This window comes from Callospermophilus lateralis, chromosome 19, assembly GCF_048772815.1.
Source record: "Callospermophilus lateralis isolate mCalLat2 chromosome 19, mCalLat2.hap1, whole genome shotgun sequence".
In the NCBI taxonomy this organism is placed as follows: domain Eukaryota; kingdom Metazoa; phylum Chordata; class Mammalia; order Rodentia; family Sciuridae; genus Callospermophilus; species Callospermophilus lateralis.
In genome coordinates, this window is record NC_135323.1 from 19,553,303 (window position 1) to 19,574,629 (window position 21,327).

Here is a 21,327-nt window from a genome sequence, read left to right on the forward strand (position 1 = left end):
TGCCTCCTGCCTGGGACACAGGTGCCATCAGTGCCTCGGCCAGTGCCACTCGGCTTTTATGATCGACATGGACTTATGTACGGGGCACAGGTGGCCACTCGGTCACGCACAGGCCGGCGGTGAGCATTGCGGTCTGCACTCAGACGCACGCCTGTGGCTTCACACCGTGCCTCCTGTCTGTGTGCTGCGACCCTCAGCTCCCAGCCGTGTGGCATGTGTGACAGGCTGTCGTCAGCTGGGGCGCCGCTGTCCTCGAGCACACGGGTGCTCACCCGCCCAACGGTATTCGGGTCCCCGTTTCCCCACCTCTCTCTGTCCCCGCAGTCCGCTGTAGTCTATCCTCTACTTCCGTGTGACCAGTCTTTTTAGTTTCCACAAACGAATGAAGACAGGTGGCCTTTCTGTATGCGCCTGGCTTATGTCACTTGACACGATGCCCTCTGTCCCATCCATGTAGCCACAAACGACAGGATGTGTCCTTTCTGATGGCTGAACCACAGTCCGTTGTGTAAACACATTTTTTAAAAAATCCGTGCATCCCTCAGTGGACACCCGCATGTTTGGTGACCTGGGTTGGCTCGGGACATGGCTGCTGTGGCTGCAGGCGTCTCTGCCATGAGGCTGCCACAGGCTTTGGGGGGATCCAGACGGGGGATGCTGGTCGAAGCCAGCTGTGCTGTGAGTGGTCCAAGGGACACTCTGCTGTTGTCTGACGGCTGGGGTCATTTACATTCCCACCCACGGTCTATACGAGCTGCCCTCCCCAAATCCGTGCTGCCCTTCATTCTTGTTTTGGTCATTTGTGGTCGTTCTGACAGGTGAGGGGACAGCTCATTGGGGGTGTTCTGTTTTTGTTTATGCTTTTATGGTGCTGGGGGTTGAACCCAGGGCCCTCAACCCCTGGACCTCATCCCCAGCCCTTGTTTGTACTTTAGCTAGAGACCGGGTCTCGCTGAGTTGCTTAGGGCCTCACTACGCTGCTGAGGCTGGCTTTGAACTCACGATCCCCCTGCCTCAGCCTCCTGAGCTGCTGGGATGACAGGCGTGCGCCATCACACCTGGCTTCCTTGGGCTTTAGATTTGCATTTCCTTGAGGATTCATGGTGGTGAACATTTTTTCATATATTTATTGGCAATTTATATATTTTCTTTTGAGAAACATCTGTAAAGATCTTTTACTGTGTTTTCATCAGGTTTCTCCCTGTGCTTTGAGTTGCTCTATATATTCTGGAGGTGAATCCCTCGTCCGTGGATAGTTTGCAGATATCCCTCCCATTCTTCAGGTTGTCCCCCTCAGGTGATGGTTGCCTTTGCTGTGCGGAAGCTTCTTGATTTGACATAAACCCATCATTGAGTTTTCCTTTTATTGCCTGGGCCTTTGGGGTCTTACTGGAAAACTCTTCTCTCTCTCCCAGTGTCTGCAAAGGTCTCTCTTATGGTCCCTTCTAGCGGCTTCATGGTTTCAGGTCTGACATCAGGTCCTGGCCCCACTTTGAGTTGGTTCTGGGTTGGAGGGTCTGGTTTCTTTGTCTGCATGGGGGTTTGCAGGTTCCCCAGCATCTTATAGTGAAGACACGGTGCTTTATCCAAGGTGTGTTCTTGGGGGCTTTGGCAAGTTGGTGGGCGACAGGCAATGTATGGTTAACCTCTGGACTGGCTGTTCTGCCCCGTTGGTCTGTGGGTGGGTTCTTGGCCAACGCCATGCTTCCTTGGTCACTGTAGCCTGTACAGTGTTCAGGAGTCGGGGCGCCAGGAGCTGGGCCCCCTCCACCTTTGCTCCCTAGCTCAGGGTTGCTTTGGCTATTTAGGGCATCTTGTGGTTCTGTGTGAATTTCATGATTTTTTTTCTACTTCTTGAAGAATGCCATTGGTACAGATTTTTTTTGTTTTTGTTTTTGTTTTTTTTTTGTCCTAGGGATTGAGCCCAGGAGCACTTAATCACAGGGTCATCTCTCCAGCCCTTTTACTTTTTATTTTGAAACAGCGTCTCACTAAATTCTTCAGGGCCTTGCTAATTTGCTGAGGCTGGCTTTGAACTCGTAATCCTCCTGCCTCAGCCTCCTGAGCTGCTGGGATGACAGGTGTGTGCCACTGTGCCAGGCCCCTATGTCATTCTTGATGTTGCTCCTTGAACCCTCCCTCAGATGGAGGTCCTAACCAGGGTGCAGCAGGGGACTCGGGTGCTTGGATGGGAACCCTCTGGTTAGCAGCCAGTGGTGTGTGGAGCTGGACACCAAGGAAGGTGTCCTCAGCTGGCTCTGTACCAGCTCAGTACACACAGTCGGCGAGCTGGTCCCGGGACATGCCCCCGGCAGTGCCAAATAGCATGTGCACGGTGCCAGGTCTCGTTAGTCATCTAGAGACGATCGGGAGCACATGGGAAGGTCAGGGAGTCATGAAACACTGCCCTTTCCCGCACTGGGCCGGCACATGCTCAGATTTTCTAATGTGAACATTTTTTCAAATTTACTTGTTTATAATTTTTTTCTAATCGTCTGAGTTTAAGTGTAGCCATCATTCCCGCTCATCCCTGAACGCTGCAGTCTGTCTCCCCGGGAACGTGTCCCATTGCCACAGTCAGCTTAGGAAATTCAGTGTTTAACATTCGCGAGACACTGTGACCCGCGCCACCGCCGGCTGGATTCAGGTGCCTCCACCTGCCGCGAGAACATTCTTTACAGCAATCTTGTTCCCACCCCGTTCCCACCCGGGGCCACGCTGCACCACGTGCCTGCCTGCCTCCTGGTCCCCTTTGCTGCGGAGGGCTCTCCAGCTGGCTTTGTCTCTGGCGACCTTGACATTTTTGGAGAGTCATTTAGAGAATCTTCCTGAGTCGGCTCTAATAGATTCCGAGCTGCGCTCCGAGAACACATCCATAGCAGCGCCCTCCTGTTTTCTGTCCCCAGGACCCAGCAGCCGGCGAGAGCGACCGCTGTCAGCAACCCGCAAACCCGTGTGCACCTCCGCGGACCCCGAGGAGGCCGCCTCCGAGGTGCTGCGCGCCATCCAGGTGGAGAACGCCGCCCTGCAGAGGGCGCTGCGCGGCAGGAAGGCCCCGCCCACCGGGAAGGCCCCGCCCACCAGCCCACAGGTGCCTGCCGAGGGGGCGGGGCCGGGCGGGGTCTGAGCAGCCACTGGAAGAGCCTGTGGGGAGAGAGGCCCGTGGCCTCCCTGACCTCAGAGCAGCCAGGTTCCCTGCTCGTGGACAGTCCTCCCCGCCCTGCCACGCCCCAGTTTACCAACTTCTTGTAGCTTTTTAGCCCATTTCTGGAAGCCCTGGGGGCAGATCTGCCTTGTTGTGGCTGATTTCCTTGCAAGCCCTGGTACCCGGGACCAGGGTTGCAAACAGCCAGCGACCACCAGCTCTGGCTCTGCAGATCTCGGTCCCTGGAGCCTGTGCCCCACAGGCTCCCAGGGTCCTCACTGCCCCTCCTGTTCACCAGCCTCCCTGGCCTTGAGCTGCTAGCAGGAGGGCCGGGGGTCCTCAATGCGCATGTCCCTGCTCAAAGCCCGTTTCTGTCTCTTCCATCAAGAGCCTTGTCCCACTTGGTGCCCACAGTGATCCTGAAACAGGCAGGGCAGTTGCTTAGCCCTGGCGGCCACTGGCCCCTGGTGGAGCAAGGTGGCCTGCTCAGATGGTGGCCCAGGTCTGCCTGGCTTGACCCACCACCACTGCTGCCCAGACTCCCTCAGGGCCATCAGGGGACACTGTTGTCCCTTCCTCAGCCCACACTGTGTCTGGGGGTTTGGGGTCTCTGCTCCTCTGCCCCCTTCTGTGAGTGAAGAGTGTCTGGTGACGACTTTGTTCTGACCTCATGTTGTGTGATGACATCTTCCCAGGATGCCGAGGGGCCACCAGCAAAACCGTGGAGCAGTCTGCTGCCCGCCAAGGAGGAGGCCGCTGAGGTCAGTGGGTGAGCCGAGCCAAAGCTCCGGGTGCCCATGGCCCGGGGCTGCAAGGCCTTCCCTCCCACGGCCAACAGGTCCTCTGCACTCTGCCCGCTCCACAGCTGGGGGTCTGAGTCTGGAGGGGTGGATCCAGGGTTTCCACTGGACTCCGCCTGCTTTGCCCTGGACACAGCTGGAGTTCCATTGAGATAGAAAGGTTTTTGGGTTTTTTGAGGGGGCGGAACTCAGGGGCACTCAGCCACTGAGTCACACCTCCAGCCCTATTTTGTGTTTTATTTAGAGCCGGTCTCACTGAGTTGCTTAGGGCCTCACCATGGCTGAGGCTGGATTTGAATTATGATCCTCCTGCCTCGGCCTCCCGAGCTGCTGGATGACAGGCATGCGCCACGGTGCACAGTGAAATAGAAAACTTTTGATGTGAGAAGGTTTCCAGTAGCTCACTGAAGCAGTTGCCCCAGGAACCCTCAGATCGGAACTCGGGGCTCTTGGGGGTGGCTCTGGGTCGGCCAGCCCTGGCCACTGTCACTCTTGCAAGCTCTTTCCTGTTTCCAGGGCAGGACGATGGCCTGAGGGGCATGTGCCTTTGACAGTGGCCCATGGTCTCGGCCAGGAGTGTTGCGTGGACATCTGTTAATTGACTGTTTCCCTCCTCAGCTGCCTCCCAAGGCCCTGGTGACCAGCAGTCCTGAGCCCCCGGGGACAGCAGCGGGAGCCAGAGCCGTGGACCAAGCCATTGACAGAATCGGCCTCTGGGGAAGCAGGTACAGAGGAGGCTCCGCTCAGACCGAGAGCCCCAGCAGGGCCCAGGACTGAGCACCCTGGTTCTCCTTGCCCCTCCCTGTCATGCCAGATCATTTGAAAGTGACACTTTAGACCGTACCCTCCTTCTGCACCCATCCAGCCCAAAGCCCCAAACTGGCCTGACTTCTTTCAGGCAAGTGACTCTCAGCCTGCTCCCCCTGGTCCCCAGCTGTGTGAAACAGCCTTCTCCAGGTTGCCACGGACCTGGAAACTCCTTTTCTCTGTTCAAGTTTGTTCAGGTGGAGCATTTGTCCCTTATTTTGTAGCGTCAGGTTCTGAAATTGTCATGTTTCATTATCAAAACAAAGGCTTCCCTTAATCTTCAGAAAGATGCACCCCCTGGGGCCTGGCACAGCCGTGGCACACAGGCACGCACCCAGGACTGTCTTGTAGGGTTGTGTGTGTTGCAGACTGTGCAAAAGCCAGGCTGAGGAGCAGAGGGTGCCTAAATCCCGCCTGCATGCCGGTGACCAAGCAGCCCTGAGCTGAGACTGCGTCCGTGCAGAAAGGGGAGGGGGCGCGTCCTCTTTTCGAAGGAGGAATTTATTAGCAAAGCTGTGTGGCCCCAGGTCTGTGCACGCCCAGGGGGCTCCTGTTTATAACTTGTCAAAACAGAAGAGGCTCAGGGCAGAGCCGTCCCTTCCTGCGAGCTTCCTCGGACCCAGGTGGAAACCTGGCTGTGCTCTGTGGCGGCCCTAAATAAGAGCTGAGTCTGCCCGCACAGAGGCCTGGCCGCGAGGCTGGGGGCACTGGCGGTCCACTGTGGCGGCCACACACCCGAGTGTCTTTCTCCACCACAAGACCCTCCTTGCTGCCCAGACTTGGGGGTGCTTGGCCTTCAACAGCTCAGCGGGGAGTGACTGGCCCCTCTGCTGGGTCACCTTTGTCCTCCGAGATGAGGGGAGCAGAGCGGTCTCTGTAAAGGGCTAGACGGGAAGGCCTGGGACCTGGCCGTTGTTTTGGTGTTGTGTGGGTTGCTTTAATGGCACTGAAAGCCTGAAACCTTCCTTAGCTAGTGGGTCACACGAATCAGGCCACCGGCTGAGTTTGACCAGACCTGAGTTCAGCTGAACCCTGCTCTTGAGTCTTAGTGAGTTCCCTGTCGGCTCAGGAGGCCAGCCCAGGAGGCCAGCCCAGGAGGCCAGCCCAGGAGGCCAGCTCAGGAGGCCAGCCCAGGAGGCCAGCCCAGGAGGCCTGCTCAGGAGGCCTGCTCAGGAGGCTAGCTGGCTGCACACCTCTGCTCCAAACGGCGTCTCCAGCTGGGCTCTGAGGTCCTCGCTGATCATAGCGCTGTTACAAAGGAAGAGACAGGGATGTGCTCTGTGTGTCTCTGTCCCTGCTGACGCCAAAACAAATCCCATTTCAGACAACAGCAGAAGCTTCTGGAAGTCCTGCAGGCCATCGAGAGTGACTCCGCCCATTTCAGTGGGATTGTTGTTTCAAGCAAGGAGCGAGCCCAGGACCCAGAGGTGAGAGCCGGGCACAGACTATCACTGTCTCCCTGAGGGCCGGGGGAGCCCAGAGACCGCTCATTCCTAGGCGGCGGGATTCCTCTGCTGGTGGCCACTGAGCATCTCCGCCCGAGTCCCCCTGTCCCCTCCTCCCCAGCACAGTCCTACGCATGACTGGGCCGTGGAAGCAGAGAAAGCAAGGTGTGGGCCAGAAGTTTCTGGAAGGAAGTCTGTCCGTGCAAGAGGAAATATAGAGAGCCCGTGAGCCCTAGGAAAATGTCCCACGCTGCCAATGATCAAGACGTGCCAATCAGAGCCACCCTGACACCCCATCTGGTAGCTGCACTGGCCAGTCATTGTTGATGACAGGTCATCTGCAGGGCCCCCAAGGTGACACTGAGCCCCGCCTGCCGTGCCTCGCTGATGGCTGTGTGCATGGATGGCACTCTCCCAAAAAGCAGAGCGGCCAGGCACAGGGAGAGCCTTGGAAAGCCCAGCAAGCCCACCGCCGCCCCCTGAGGAGACCACCCAACAGAAATAAAGAGCCTGGCCGGGTGTGGGGGCCCACGCCTGTCACCCCAGCAGCTCGGGAGGCTGAGGCAGGAGGATCTCAAGTTCAAGGCCAGCCTCAGCAACAGCGAGGCACTAAGCCAGTCAGTGAGACCCTGTCTCTAAATAAAATACAAAATAGGGCTGGGGCCTGGGCTCAGTGGTCGAGGGCCCCTGAGTTCAATCCCTGGTACCGCCCCCCCCCCAAAAAAAAAAAAAAAAGAGTGAGCCTGGCGCAGAGCTGTCTGCAGAGAACCGTCATAGGGTTAGGGTTAGGGGTTAGGATGAGGGGTTAGGGTGAGGGTTAGGGTTAGGGGTGAGGGTTAGGGTTAGAGTGAGGGTTTAGAGTGAGGGTTAGGGTGAGAGTTAGGGTTAAGGATTAGGGTTAGGGATTAGGGTTAGGGTTAGGGTGAGGGTTTAGGGGTTAGGATTTAGGGTGAGGGTTAGGGTTAGGGTGAGGGTTAGAGTTAGGGTTAGGGTGAGGGTTTAGGGTTAGGGTTAGAGTGAGTGTTAGGGTGAGTGTTGAGGTGAGAGTGAGGGTGAGGGTTAGGGTAAGGGTTTAGGGTTAGGGTTAGGGTTTAGGATTCGGGTTAGGGTTAGGGTTAGGGTGAGGGTTTAGGGGTTAGGGTTAGGTTTAGGGTTAGGGGTTAGAGTAAGGGTGAGAGTGAAGGTTAGGGGTTAGGGTTTAGGATTAGGAGGTTTAGGGTTAGGGGTAAGGGTTAGGGTGAGGGTGAGGGTTTAGGGTGAGGGTTAGGGTTTAGGGTTAGGGTGAGGGTTAGGATTAGGGGTTACGGTTAAGGGTTAGGGTTAGGGTTAGGGTTTGGGGAAACGCACAGAAATAACCTGTGTCTCCTGAGGATGGGGCTCACCAGAAGAGTGTGGTGTATCCACACGAAGCCAGGCCCCAGGACAAGCTGTGGTCAGGAGCCTCAGGTGGACATATGAAGCGGTTGAGTTCACCACAGCAGGTGACAGTCATCCTCACCAAGTTCGATGTGAGCCCAGGCTGGAGCCGGGCCATGTCCACAGCATGACAGCCAAGCACAGGGTGCAGGTAGCGCAGGATTCTTTCTCTTCTGTGCAGAAGGTGCGTGTCCCGCCACGTCCCTCTGCCCCTGGGCTTAGCTTGCCATGGAAGGTGCATGGGCAGGGCTGGTGGGGCCGGACCTGCAGGGCCCCTGTATGTGTCCCCTCGTCCCCACACATCCTTTGCACCTCTGAGCTCCACCCCCACGGTGCCAGTCCCAGCTCTGCTGTCCCCGAGGTCCATGGATAGCTGGAACAGTGCCCCCACCCTCTCCGACCCACTGTCAGGAGCGCGCCCTCCACAGAGCTGAGCCTGGCAGGTGGCATGACACTGGCCATGTGCCCCCCTGAGCCGACAGCACACACTGGTTCTCTGGGCCAATAGGGATCAGACAGGGTCAGTCCCCGTGTCCTTCATGGCTGAGCAAAGAGAGGGGTGACTTTTCCTCAGGAAAATCAGGTGGTCTCCGCGAGAGGGCAGCGGACGGCAGGGGCCAGCGCTTCCTGGCTGCTGTCCCCGCGGCTCCCCCAGGAGGGATCCTGCATCAGACAACAGAAGGCCCAGGTGCCAGACTGACGGGTGGTGACGCCTCCTTAATTAGCAGACCCTCCGGCAGCTTCATTTAGAAGCTCAGCTCAGGAGTTGGCACCTTTAGACAGCTCCGGGCGGGAGGTCCAGCAGCCCCTCTGCGGGCAGCCATCCTTCCATCTGGCCCCGCTCTCTGCCACCAGCACCTCCCAGACCACTCACAGGGCCCTGGACGGCTCCAGGCTCATGCCCTGCCAGTCCCCCAGTCAGCCAGCCCTCAGCTGGGCCACCCTGCAAGCCCAGGCCTCGGCCCCAGGCAGGGGAGAAGGAGGCTGAGGAGCGCTGTGGCTGACCACCGAGTTGACCCAGACGGGCCTCGTCCCCCTGGGAGCTCGAGCTGACCTCTCCTCCCGTCTCCATCTGCTTTCCCATTCCTGCCGCATGGCGCTCAGCGGCCAAGCCCACGCCGGGAGCCCTAGCACGTCTCGCTGGCTATTAATTAAAAACACAAGTGGGGGGCAGCCGCTGGTCCCTGGCTGCATCCTGCTCACGGGGCCGCGAAAGACACGGTGCCAATTAACAGAGGGCACGCGTGCGCAGGGAAAGCGCCATCTTACCAGTGACTGATCCCAGGCGACCAGTGCTGCAGTCGGCCCAAGGGCCAGGAGAAGCCCCCGGCTGCCCGCCGTGGGTGGCGCTCACGCAGATGGCGGCCCTCAGCCTGCCCCGGAGAGCGGCCTCGGAGTCCCCCAGGGGACAGAGTGTGAGGGAAGGGGCGGCCCGGGGCCCGGTGCCGTGGTGTCCTGCTCAGCCTCCTGTGGGTCCCCGCTCTCCTGGCCACCTGGGCCCCGAGGGGCTGGTCACTGAGCGCCTGCCAGGTCACCAGGGCAAGGCACAGACGCGGTGGCTTTGACAGTAGCTGATTTTTTCGCATTTCCGGAGACCACAGGTCCAAGGTCAAGGAGTGGACAGGGCTTTGCTCGGTGGGTGCAGCTGGCCCCTTCTCACTGTCCTCACGGTCACCGCAATGTGGCGGGGCCAGACTCCTCCCCTTATGAGGCCAGCTATCACGCTGGACCGGGGCCCACCCTCACGGCCCTATTTTAGTTTAATCACGCCTCTTTCTCCAAGTAGAATGTCCTTCTGAGACCCGGCGTGCCTGCCTAGGGACGGGGAGACGCGCCTGGGGCAGACGGGTGGGCCTTTGGACTCAACCAGGAGCGGGGACCCCACCACTGACCTCCATTCCCAGTCCTTCCTGTTCTTGACCAGGGGACTGGGTTTTGCTTATTGGCTGAGGGCCTCACTAAGTGGCGAGGCTGGCCTCGACCTGCAGTCCTCCTGCCTCAGCCTCCCGAGTCACTGGAATTACAGGCCTGGTCCACTGTGCCCGGCCGACAGGGATGGTTTCAGAACATTTCTGCTCATTGGCAACCCTTTAAACACAGTGCTCACTAAGTGTGGGGAACACAGTCGTTCTCTTTTATTTTGCAGGTTATAGTTTGGGACACTGTTGGGCATGGAGCCTGGGGACACACACGTGCTAGGCAAGTGCTGGACCACTGAGCCACAGCCTGGCCCTGTCACTGCATTTCAAATGCCTTGCAAATCCAGTTCATGTCACCTGCCTAACAGCCAGGGTAGCAGACCTGCCATCGTCATTATTTTAGTCGTAGAGGGACGCGATACCTTTATTTTGTTTGTTTATTGTTACGCGGCGCTGAGGATCCAACCCAGGGCCTCACATGTGGGAGGCCAGAGCTCTGCCGCTGACCCCCAGCCCAGCCCTGCCCGGGGTGCTGTCCTCGTGGTAAAGACGGGGAGCCGAGGCCCTCCCGAGGGGCAGATGGACGCGGGCCGCGGTGTCTGAGCCTCTGGTGTTCTCTTTCTCTTCCTGAAGGACAACTGGAGGATGGCGCCAGGGGACATGGGCGATGCCGTCTGCGTGACCATGGAGATCCTGTCCACCTGGGGCAGCGTGTCCCGGGTGGGCCTCACGGAGGTCGAGTTCTTCGACGTGAGCAACACAAAGCTCTACGTGTCCCCTCACGACGTGGCCGTCCAGAGCTCCGGCTCCCCAGGGGATCTGGGCAGTCTGGTCAACAGGAACTTAGCCGTAAGTGGACGCCACCGGGTCGGCACCTGGCCGTGGTTTGGTGTCTTCTCTGCCCACGTGACTGGGCTGGGTGTCCTCCCTGGGCCGAGGGGGCAGAAGGCGTGGCCTGGGGCCTGCAGCGCCTCCTGGCCCCGCCCACCCTGCCCTGGTTTCCTGGGAGACACTGAGCCCCCTCATCCTCCTCCTGTGGTCCACAGTCACCACCCAACTCAGGGCCTCGGGGGTCCTTAGTGTCCTGGTGTTAGATGAAGAGCTGAGGCTTAGAGAGGGGCCTGGACTGGGCCCCAGGCAGACAGCGCAGGGTGGGGGAGCCCACCAGGCCCACCTCCTGCAGACCCGCCCAGGCCTGGGGCGCACTGGCCTTTCCCCGTCTGTCACTTCCACTCTGGACACGAGACCGGGAGCCAACACAGTGGCCCTCGCTGGCAGTCCCAGCGCCTCGAAGGAGAGGCACAGGATGGCATGAGCCTGGGAGGTGGGGGCCAGCCCGGGCAGCATGGCGGGACCCTGTCCAAACACGGAGAGATGGACAGAGAGCGGAGGGGCCCTGAGCTGAGCTGAGCTGGACGGCAGCCACGTCGGCCCCCTGCTGTCCCTCTGCCGCCCCTCAGCGTCCTTCCTGATCCTGTCCGGGGGAGTTCTGAGAAACAGAGATCCCCGTGGGCGGGGCTGGGTGGGGAGCGGGTGAATTCCCTCCATGAACGTGAGTCTCCCTCCCTAATTGTTCTTTTGTCAGTGTTCACTTCCGTGGTGGGTGGCTCAGTATCTTTGTGTTTTTTGTGGTGCTGAGGACGGAACCCAGCGCCTACAAGGGCGAGGCAGGCCTGGCCACTGAGCCCCAGCCCCAGCCCTAGGCCAATATTTAAAAGCAAGTCCATTTCACGTCTTGTGAGTGCCAAGGCCGAAGGGGACGCCCTCCTGGTCATGCCAGGGTCCCTGCGGTATCTGAGACGCTGAGCACAGGGGTCTGGTCTTTAGGGGTGGACAGCAGCAGACGAGGTTCAGCTAGAGAAGTGCCCAGACTTGAGGGCTTGCTGGAAGTCCTGGTGTCCCCAGGGAGACTGTCCTGCCTCAGCCTCTGGGTAGAGCCGTCCTGTGTCTCCAGCCTGGCCATGGGGGCGGGGGGGACACACTGTCACGTAAGGGAGGGAAATGGGGGGGAAGGTGACACTCCCTAGTCTAACGACTCTCGTGGGGTGTTGGGGAGGGTGGCTGGGTGGCTGGTTAGCTTGTCCCCAGGTTGCTCTGCGGAGGTGTCCAGAACCCAGAGGGACACCAGTGGACTGCCCAGGCCAGAGGCAGGTGCTTGGGCTCAGCTCCAGCAAGATGCCTGCAGGGTGGGGGGACCCTGTGGACAGGTGGACAGCTGTGCAGTAGCCGGGCACAGCTGCGGGGCGGGGAGGGCCGGCCTCTGAGCCCCTCCAGGCCAGCAGTAGGGAGGGTGGCAGCTGCTGGGCCTGGAGCAGCCCTGGCCGGTCCCCACGCCTCTCCCCACGCCCCTGGGCAGCAGGCAGCGGGCCCTGGAAGCCTGCAGCTGGCCCAGAGTGCACCCAGGCCGTGAACCGCACGCCTGGGCTTGATGGGACCAGTTCTGGCCCTCGCTGTCCTGCCCCTCTGTCCCCAGAGGCTGTGGGCTTTGCCATGTGGTGGCCGAGGGGACGCTGGTCCGTGGCCTCTATGGGTTTAGCTTATTTGTCGGGGTCACTGAGGTTGGGACACAGGCAGCTGTGCCGGCCGACTGCTGGCCCTCTGGACCCGCTGTGCGGGGCTGGTCCTTCCTGCTGTCCCCGGAGCTGGAGGCCTGCCAGGCCTGGGCCATCAGGAACGTGTCTCACATGCGTGTGCCACCACAGCCTGGCCCCCCGGGTACTGTGAGGAGCCCCGAGGGGGAGGGACCTGCCCAGGCGCGGCAGAGTCTGGGGGCGGGAGGGGCCGGGCGTGCTGCAGCCCTGGGCAGCCAGGCCCAGGAGGCCCCCCCTCTGTGTCCCAGCCTGGCCCCTTGAGTGCCCAACGTGGACGTCCCCCGCCAGCGGGCAGCTCCTCGGGGTAGCCATTAGGCCTCAGACTCCAAGATCAGAACCTAAGTTCCAGTTTTTCAGCACGTGTCCCCGTCTTGTCCCCCCACTGTCCCTGTGCTCAGTCAATGGCATCTCTGTCCACCCAGGTCCCCAGGCCCACCACCCAGAGCCTTCAAATACGCAGATGTCCTGTGAGTCTGTGTTTATTTCCAAATAAAGGGTTTTGTGGTCTTTTAACCCAGGATTGAACCCAGGGGCGCTTAACCACTGAGCCACGTCCCCTGCCTTTAAAATATTCTATTTAAGAAGGGCCTCTCTGGGTTGCTTAGGGCCTCACTGAGTTGCTGAGGCTGCTTGGAACTTGTGATCCTCCCGCCTGAGCCTCCTGAGCCGCTGGGATTACAGGTGTGCAGCACTGCATCTGGCAAAAAAAAATAGTTTAAATGAGCGAAGTCATTTTAAAAACTTGTGAATGAATGTCAGCTATGTGAAGACGGTCCACCGTCTTGGTTTGGAGTCAGGGAGTGGCCTCCGCCCAGAGGCCTTCCCTCCCTCGTGTCCCCTCACGCTGACCGCCGTGGCTCTCCTCCTCGGTGCCCGTCCTGCGCGTTTCTGTCCTGGGAAGCGTGTGGCTCCCGTGCTGGCAGCTCCTGAGACTCGTCGGTCCCCTTCCTCACGGCCTGCACCCAGCAGGGACGCGACACTTGGTGGGCAGGTGTGGGCAGGTACAGGGCCTGTCCACTGCTCTCGCCCTCCCGTGTCCGCACGCGGCCTGCGTTTCCCTCCTCGGGTCCCTTTTGGGTCTAAGCCTGGAGGCGGGACGTTGGGGGCCCAGAGCCGTGGGGTCCTGGCCATGCCCACGCCCTGGGGTTTCAAGAAGTGGCCTGATCCTTGGCCGCCCACTTTCTTACCCCCTGTGGTGGCTAGGCCCTGGGGGTCAGCTCGCACCTCCCCCCATGGACAGGACACACCAGAAGCCTGTGCTGATGGCCCAGAGCTGTCCACGGGTGGATGCTCTTGGACTCTGAAGGCCGCGGCCCCCCCTGGGCCCTCCTGCTCTCCCGCCCACTGAAGGAAGGTGACCCCGGGGCCAGGGGTCAGCCTGCCGTCTGTTCCTTTGACAAGTGATCACAGCGACCCATTCCAGGCCTGGCCCCGGGAAGGACCTAGAGTGGTCCTTGGGGTTTTGCGGTGGTGAGCCCCGTGGCTGCCCGGGCACTGACAGCAGCTCGAGGAACTGGCCAGAATAAGTCCGAACCCCTTGAACTCGTCTCCCCCCTTGGCAAAGCCCACCCCCTCCCTCCTGAAGGGCGCCACTGTCACCAAAACCAGTCCCTGTGTTCTGCTCACAGCTGGAGCCTGGGCCTCCGTCTCCTGGGGGCAACAAGACCCCAGGACCAGCCCTCCTCCTGCCTGGCCCTGTCCAGCCGCAGGCCCGTCCCCGGTGATGGGGACTCTGGGAGATGCTCCCAGTGCAGGGCGATGCTCCTCTTAGGAAGAGGGACCCCGGGCGGCGTCAGGCAGGCCGAGGGCTCCTACAGGACCCGCTGGATGCGCTCAGCCTCTAAACAAGGACTCCAGCCCAGTGCCTGTGGGCCCCGCAGGACACAGGAGGGCAGTGAGGCGTAGGGAGTGGTGGGGACTGTAGCAAAGGAGTCCTGGCTCCAGGGCACGCACGAGTCCCAGCGGTGGCCTGAGCTACCACCCAGCCCGAGTCTGCAGAGAAGCCGGAAATATGGCTCTTGGGGAAACTCCCCCTTTATTTTCTGGCACCAGGAATGGAACCCGGGGGTGCTTGCCCACTGAACCCCGTCCCCAGCCCTTTTAAGTCTTTTTTCTGTAGAGACAGGGTCTCCCCGAGTTGCTTAGGGCAAATTGCCTAGTCTGTCCTTGAACTTGAGATCCTCCTGCTTCAGCCTCCCGAAAATCTCCCCCTTTATAAGAACTGGTGATGAGGTTTGTTCCGTCACATTCCCTGAGCCATCCCGCACCCCTGCCGGCCCAGCCCAGTGGGCGCTTCCTCCTGAGGCTGGACGGGAGGACACCTGTGTGTCAAGAGGCACACCTGACTCTTCCGCTCCCTGGGTCACGTCTCCGTTTTGTCCTTCTTGTTGGCCGTGTGCCGAGTGCTGACGGCTCTGGAGAGAGTGTGGCGCAGGCTGAGAGGCGCTGACCCGGGCGGGAGAGCAGTGCCCGTGAGCCGCCTGGGCAGCTGCGCTCGGCTCGGGGACTCCAGGAGCCCAGATGCCCCGAGGAGAGCCCTGTGTCAGGGAGGGGTGACGGTGGGACCTGCGTCCTGCTGCTGGCTCTCCCAGGACGGGAGGGCGTGGCCAGCTGGCAGAGGCCCGGCGTGGACACCTTTGGGTGCAGTTTTGTAGACGTCCAGAGAGACAGAGGGTGGTGTCAACAGCTGAGAGGTCCCCTGAGTGACTTTCTCCGTCTGCCACCAAAGCACCCGCGACCTGACGTCCTGTTGGTCCAGTGGAGGCGACCTGAGCCATGCCCTCTGCCCGAGTGGACAGAAAACCCCAGGCTCCCGCCATGTCCCCATCCCAACAGGTGCCAGAGGCACCACTGGCCAGGGACCCCAGGGCCACAGGTGGTGGCTCTGCCTGTCCCTCCCCAGCGCCTGTCCGTCCCCAGCGCCTGTCCCTCCCCAGCGCCTGTCCGTCCCCTGTGCCTGTCCCTCCCCAGCGCCTGTCCCTGCCCAGCGCCTGTCCCTGCCCAGCGCCCTCCTCAAAGCCGATTAAGCTGATTAAGTAAAGCCCGCTGCATTTCAAATTCCATCTGGCGGGCAGACCCCAGCCCGGTGGCAGCTCTGTGCAGGGACAGGCCGGGGCCCATGGTGAGGCGCAGGTCAGGCCGGGGCCCATGGTGAGGCGCAGGTCAGGCCGGGGCCCATGGTGAGGCGCAGGGACAGGCCGGGGCCCATGGTGAGGCGCAGGTCAGGCCGGGGCCCATGGTGAGGCGCAGGTCAGGCCGGGGCCCATGGTGAGGCGCAGGTCAGGCCGGGGCCCATGGTGAGGCGCAGGGACAGGCCGGGGCCCATGGTGAGGCGCAGGGACAGGCCGGGGCCCATGGTGAGGCGCAGGGACAGGCCGGGGCCCATGGTGAGGCGCAGGGACAGGCCGGGGCCCATGGTGAGGCGCAGGGACAGGCCGGGGCCCATGGTGAGGCGCAGGTCAGGCCGGGGTCCATGGTGAGGCGCAGGGACAGGCCGGGGCCCATGGTGAGGCGCAGGGACAGGCCGGGGCCCATGGTGAGGCGCAGGGACAGGCCGGGGCCCATGGTGAGGCGCAGGTCAGGCCGGGGCCCATGGTGAGGCGCAGGTCAGGCCGGGGCCCATGGTGAGGCGCAGGGACAGGCAGGGCAGGTCTGGAGAGCCGCCCAGCCCCCGGGTCCTGGGGGTCACTGTGGGGGTGCCTGGGAGAGAGGCAGAGACCCGCCTAACGAGTCCCCCTTGCTGGCCTTTCAGAGCGAGAGGGACCCGCCTGTGTGGACCTGCCCCTTCCGCCCGCCACTCCAGCTGCGTTTTGTCGTCCGGAACCCGAGGCGGCACCCTGACTTCCATCTGGCCAAGGTCAAGGTGGTGAACTACTGGACAGAGGACGGCGTGAGTAACGGCTCTGGCTCCTCGCGGGCACCTGGTGGTGGAAGTGTCTGGCGGTTTGTCGTCGCCTGATCTCTGAGGTTCTGAGGGGTACGAGGGCTCGGCTGCTCTTCCTCCGGGTGCCACTGTGAAGCCTGCTAGAGACTTCACACCTGCCTCCGTCAGAGCCAGGGGAACAAGCTTCCAGAAGTGATGTCATCTAGCACCCCCACACTTTGGGGAGACTGAGAAAATAGAAACTGAGATTCGGTTTTACAGTTAAGGAAACAGAGAGGTTATGTAACCTGCCCGAGTCACACAGCCAGTCAGCCTCAGCATGAGTGTGAGCCACGCCTTCAGACGCCAGGCCCACTCTCTAACATGTTAACCTACAGTGACGCAAATTCAGAGGACGTGAGGCGGGGCCGACAGTCCCTGTGTCCAGCCCGCTCCTGGGTGTGTGGAGTGCTGAATGGTCACCTCAGGCTGCAGGGCCCTCTGGCTAAGGCCCCAGCCTCCCGTCCTGCCCTCACACCCGCCTGCACCCAGACCCTGTTGCGGAGCCCACGCCAGCGGCCGTCGGGATGCTGATGAGGAGGGCAGCCGGCCTGGGTCCCCTGCTCTGGAGGCCGGCGGGCAGCGAGTGCGGAGCTGTCCCCAGGGTGCCCAGGGCCTCAGGGGAACTGGAGCCCCGGGATTCAGCAGGGAGCAGAGCGAGGGAGGAGGGCAGGGCGCAGTCTGCCATCTTGTCCACCCTCTGGTGAGGGACAGAGGGACCTTCTGTCGGGAAGGCCATGGTGAGGTGAGGTGGCAAGGACCGTCCTCAGCCTCAGTCTCACCAGGGGGACTCTGGGGAGCGGTGGGGGCTGCGGCAGCCTGTGGCCGGGTGAGGGGGCCTGGGCAGTGGTTGCTGGGTGGACCCGCCCGGCTCTGGACCCCAGCCCCGCCCAGGGGCAGGAGACCCAAGTGTCACCTGAGCCTTCCTGGGGTGAAGATGCCACCAGTGAGTTTAGGGACTTTGAAACCACGACGCGGCTCCAATAAAGCCCCTCTCTGGGCTGGAACACGGGGATCCGGGCAGGTTCTGGAAGGTTCTGGGCTGGGGCGCAGAGAGGCTGCAGCCCCCATGAGCAGAGGCAGAAGAGGAGTCTGTGGTCCTGGTGGAGGGCTGCAGAGGCGTCCAGGTGCAGGCACGAGGCCTCCTGGGTGGCCCGACTCTAGGCCCTGCCCTGCGGTCTGTCCAGCGGCCCCTCCCGGGGGGCCGTCCCTCTTCTCTGCTGCTTCAGACCCTCAGAGGCCCCCTTTCACCTGAGGATCGCGGTCAGGCCCTGAGGGTGATTGCAGAGTCCCTGTCCCCTGCCCTGTGCACTGCAGCCCACATGTCCCATTCCCCACTGTCCCGAGTCACCCTGGAGGACAGAGCCTGAGGTGTCTCTGTGAGTGCTCATTCAGAGGACACAAATAGTCCACGAGTGAGTGCATGAGCCCGTGCTCCAATGACCTGAAGAGATCCGGGGGAGAGCATGAGGATCAGAGAGGTTAGGTGATTTGCACGAGGCCACACAGCAAGTTAGAGGCCCTGCTGGGAACCTGTTCCTGTGCAGTGCGTCCTTCCCTCCTGTCCTCTGGTTCTCCCGCCCACCCCACCGCAGCCAGCTGCTACCTAGTGACCTTGTCCTGAGCACCCATCCACTGCTGGCCTCTGCAGAGCTGGACATCAACGAGGCAGACATGACCCCAGCCAGCTCTGTGTGTCCACAGGAGTGACACTGACCACAGGAGGGACACAGAGCCTCTGATTCCTGCTTTTTGATTTTTTTAAAACAATCACCTGAAGTTTAAATCTGAGGAACCGAGGTCCAGCCCTGGAGCCCTGCTCACTGGCCCCCGGCGCCCTGCTCACTGGCCCCCTGCGCCCTGCTCACTGTCCCCCTGCGCCCTGCTCACTGTCCCCCGCGCCCTGCTCACTGGCCCCCGCGCCCTGCTCACTGGCCCCCGCGCCCTGCTCACTGGCCCCCGCGCCCTGCTCACTGGCCCCCTGCGCCCTGCTCACTGGCCCCCGCGCCCTGCTCACTGGCCCCCTGCGCCCTGCTCACTGGCCCCCTGCGCCCTGCTCACTGGCCCCTGCGCCATGCTCACTGTCCCCCTGCGCCCTGCTCACTGTCCCCTGCGCCCTGCTCACTGGCCCCCTGCGCCCTGCTCACTGGCCCCCTGCGCCCTGCTCACTGGCCCCTGCGCCCTGCTCACTGGCCCCCTGCGCCCTGCTCACTGGCCCCCTGCGCCCTGCTCGCTGTCCCCCTGCGCCCTGCTCGCTGTCCCCCTGCGCCCTGCTCAGTGTCCCCTGCACCCTGCTCGCTGTCCCCCTGCGCCCTGCTCGCTGTCCCCCTGCGCCCTGCTCGCTGTCCCCTGCGCCCTGCTCGCTGTCCCCCTGCGCCCTGCTCGCTGTCCCCTGCGCCCTGCTCGCTGTCCCCCTGCGCCCTGCTCACTGGCCCCTGCGCCCTGCTCACTGGCCCCTGCGCCCTGCTCGCTGTCCCCTGCGCCCTGCTCGCTGTCCCCTGCGCCCTGCTCGCTGTCCCCCTGCGCCCTGCTCGCTGTCCCCCTGCGCCCTGCTCGCTGTCCCCTGCGCCCTGCTCGCTGTCCCCTGCGCCCTGCTCGCTATCCCCCTGCGCCCTGCTCACTGGCCCCTGCGCCCTGTTCGCTGTCCCCTGCGCCCTGCTCGCTGTCCCCTGCGCCCTGCTCGCTGTCCCCCTGCGCCCTGCTCGCTGTCCCCCTGCGCCCTGCTCGCTGTCCCCCTGCGCCCTGCTCGCTGGCCCCTGCGCCCTGCTCGCTGTCCCCTGCGCCCTGCTCGCTGTCCCCCTGCGCCCTGCTCGCTGGCCCCTGCGCCCTGTTCGCTGTCCCCTGCGCCCTGCTCGCTGTCCCCTGCGCCCTGCTCGCTGTCCCCCTGCGCCCTGCTCGCTGTCCCCTGCGCCCTGCTCGCTGTCCCCTGCGCCCTGCTCGCTATCCCCCTGCGCCCTGCTCGCTGTCCCCTGCGCCCTGCTCGCTGGCCCCTGCGCCCTGCTCGCTGTCCCCCTGCGCCCTGCTCGCTGGCCCCTGCGCCCTGTTCGCTGTCCCCTGCGCCCTGCTCGCTGTCCCCTGCGCCCTGCTCGCTGTCCCCCTGCGCCCTGCTCGCTGTCCCCTGCGCCCTGCTCGCTGTCCCCTGCGCCCTGCTCGCTATCCCCCTGCGCCCTGCTCACTGGCCCCTGCGCCCTGTTCGCTGTCCCCTGCGCCCTGCTCGCTGTCCCCTGCGCCCTGCTCGCTGTCCCCCTGCGCCCTGCTCGCTGTCCCCCTGCGCCCTGCTCGCTGTCCCCCTGCGCCCTGCTCACTGGCCCCTGCGCCCTGCTCGCTGTCCCCTGCGCCCTGCTCGCTATCCCCCTGCGCCCTGCTCACTGGCCCCTGCGCCCTGTTCGCTGTCCCCTGCGCCCTGCTCGCTGTCCCCCTGCGCCCTGCTCGCTGTCCCCCTGCGCCCTGCTCGCTGGCCCCTGCGCCCTGCCCACTGGCCCCTGCGCCCGCCTCCCCGGGCCTGTGCACCTCCTGGAGTGGGAGGGAGCCCTGCCGCGCCTGCCCTGTGGCCCGTGGCACTGACACACATCTCAGCCGAGGAGGAGAGTGGGTCTCGGGTCTCGTGGTGGATTACGGCGAGGATGAGCTCCCCCGGCCACGGCGGCCTTTGTTCTCCGCCCTCCTTGCGTGGGCAGCTCACAGAGCAGGAGCAGCGGGTCTGCAGCCGCCATGGGTCACCCGTGGCCCTGGGTGCGTGGGGAGCGTGGAGGGCGCTGGGCCCGGCGGGCACCCTGACGTCAGGCGCGGCCATCTGTCGCCAGAATTACTGGGGCAGGAAAGCAGCAGCCAGCGCAGCTGCAGGTGGGTTTGATTTAATCTCCTCCAGGGAGCGCGGCGGCTGGTTGGGAGAGGTGGAAGGGGAGAGGTGGAGGGGGAGAGGTGGAGGGGGAGAGGTGGAAGGGGAGAGGTGGAGGGGGAGAGGTGGAGGGGGAGAGGTGGAGGGGGAGAGGTGGAGGGGGAGAGGTGGAAGGGCAGTGCAGAGCCGGCGGCCAGGGCTGTGAGACCTGCGTGGGGGGAATCTGAGGACGCGGTCAGGGGAGCTGATGGCCCCGGCTGCTTCAGGACACAGGAGGAGGAGCTGGAAAGGGGCGTCTGTGTCACGGGGACACGAGCTGCAGGTTAGGTCCCGGGGTAGCCTGCAGGTTTTCCTTCGCCCTCGGTAGGCGGCACAGCGCGAGCGAGCTGGCCCAGGGGACGGGCTGCGGAGGGAGGCGGAGGCAGAGGCTGGCCTCCATCCGCACGTACCTGATCCAAAGGTGGACGCAGCCACTGGTGCCCTGACAGCTGCCGTCTGTGGAAGGTGGCAGGTGTCGGCCCCTCGAGGCGCCCAGGGAGCTGACGACGAGCAGCGGGCAGTCCCTGAGGGCAGTGGCCTTCCCTGGAGGGGCAAGCTGGGCCAGGACAGTGGGGCCCACGGCAGGTAGACTCTCGCCGCCAATTCTGATGGGAAGGGCCGCCGGGTGCTCCCCGAGGGGATCTGGAACCTTCCTCGGGCCCTGGAGGAGGGGAAGCCGCACCGACCTGCACCACCTGCCTGGGGCTCGGGGCAGGGTGACAGAGGGCTGCCAGGTCTTCCATGTCCCCAGATGACGAGGCTTGCCCAGCGGAGGGTGCAGGGTGGCGCTGGGAGGTGACGTGAGCACCGTTGGTTTCCCCGCCCTTCTCCCCTGCAGGTGACATCCGAGGGGGGAGGGGACCCGGGCCTCCCTCTGTAGAGGCAGCTCTGTCTGCTGTGGTCTGGTGTGGCATGGCCCGCCCCCCGGGTCCCCGGGCTGGGTGCAGTGAAGAGCACTGGGGTGGCCTGCACAGGCGGGGCCTAGCGGGAGGGCCTAGGGGATGCAGGGGACACTGAACCCTGAAGGGACTGAAGTCGGTTTGAGCTCTTCTGAAGGTGGTTAGAGAACAAGCCAGGCCTCGCCCTGGTCTCTGGCTTTTTGTCCCTGTGATGTGATCTCTCGCTGTCACACACACTCCTGCTGTGGTACCTTATGACACTGCCTTGCCTTCGACCTCCAGACCTGTGAGCTGAATAGACCTCTCTTCCTTATAAAGTTATCCAACCTCAGGTATTTTGTTACAGTAACAGAAAACAGACGGATACACCACCCCAAAATTTGCTTCCCCCAGGTCCCCATCCTTTGTCTTCCTCTATAACAGCCTTACAGTCCCCTGCTCGAGGGCACCACCCTCACCACAGATAAGCACCATCACCATCGCCACCCACAGCCCGCCACACAAAT

The 21,327-nt window shown here is 62.7% G+C and overlaps 1 protein-coding gene across 6 annotated transcripts in view; it reads left to right on the top strand.

Moving 5' to 3' along the window:
- Katnip (katanin interacting protein) overlaps positions 1-21,327 on the top strand; it is a 142,270-nt gene that overhangs the window by 83,922 nt on the left and 37,021 nt on the right. For all 6 annotated transcript variants that reach the window (XM_076840194.2, XM_076840192.2, XM_076840196.2 and 3 more), the window contains 6 exons: positions 2,907-3,091; positions 3,841-3,906; positions 4,564-4,670; positions 6,077-6,179; positions 10,166-10,381; positions 15,875-16,012. In XM_076840194.2, the coding sequence (XP_076696309.2) occupies positions 2,907-3,091; positions 3,841-3,906; positions 4,564-4,670; positions 6,077-6,179; positions 10,166-10,381; positions 15,875-16,012 (815 nt within the window). The remainder of the gene's footprint in view (positions 1-2,906; positions 3,092-3,840; positions 3,907-4,563; positions 4,671-6,076; positions 6,180-10,165; positions 10,382-15,874; positions 16,013-21,327) is intronic.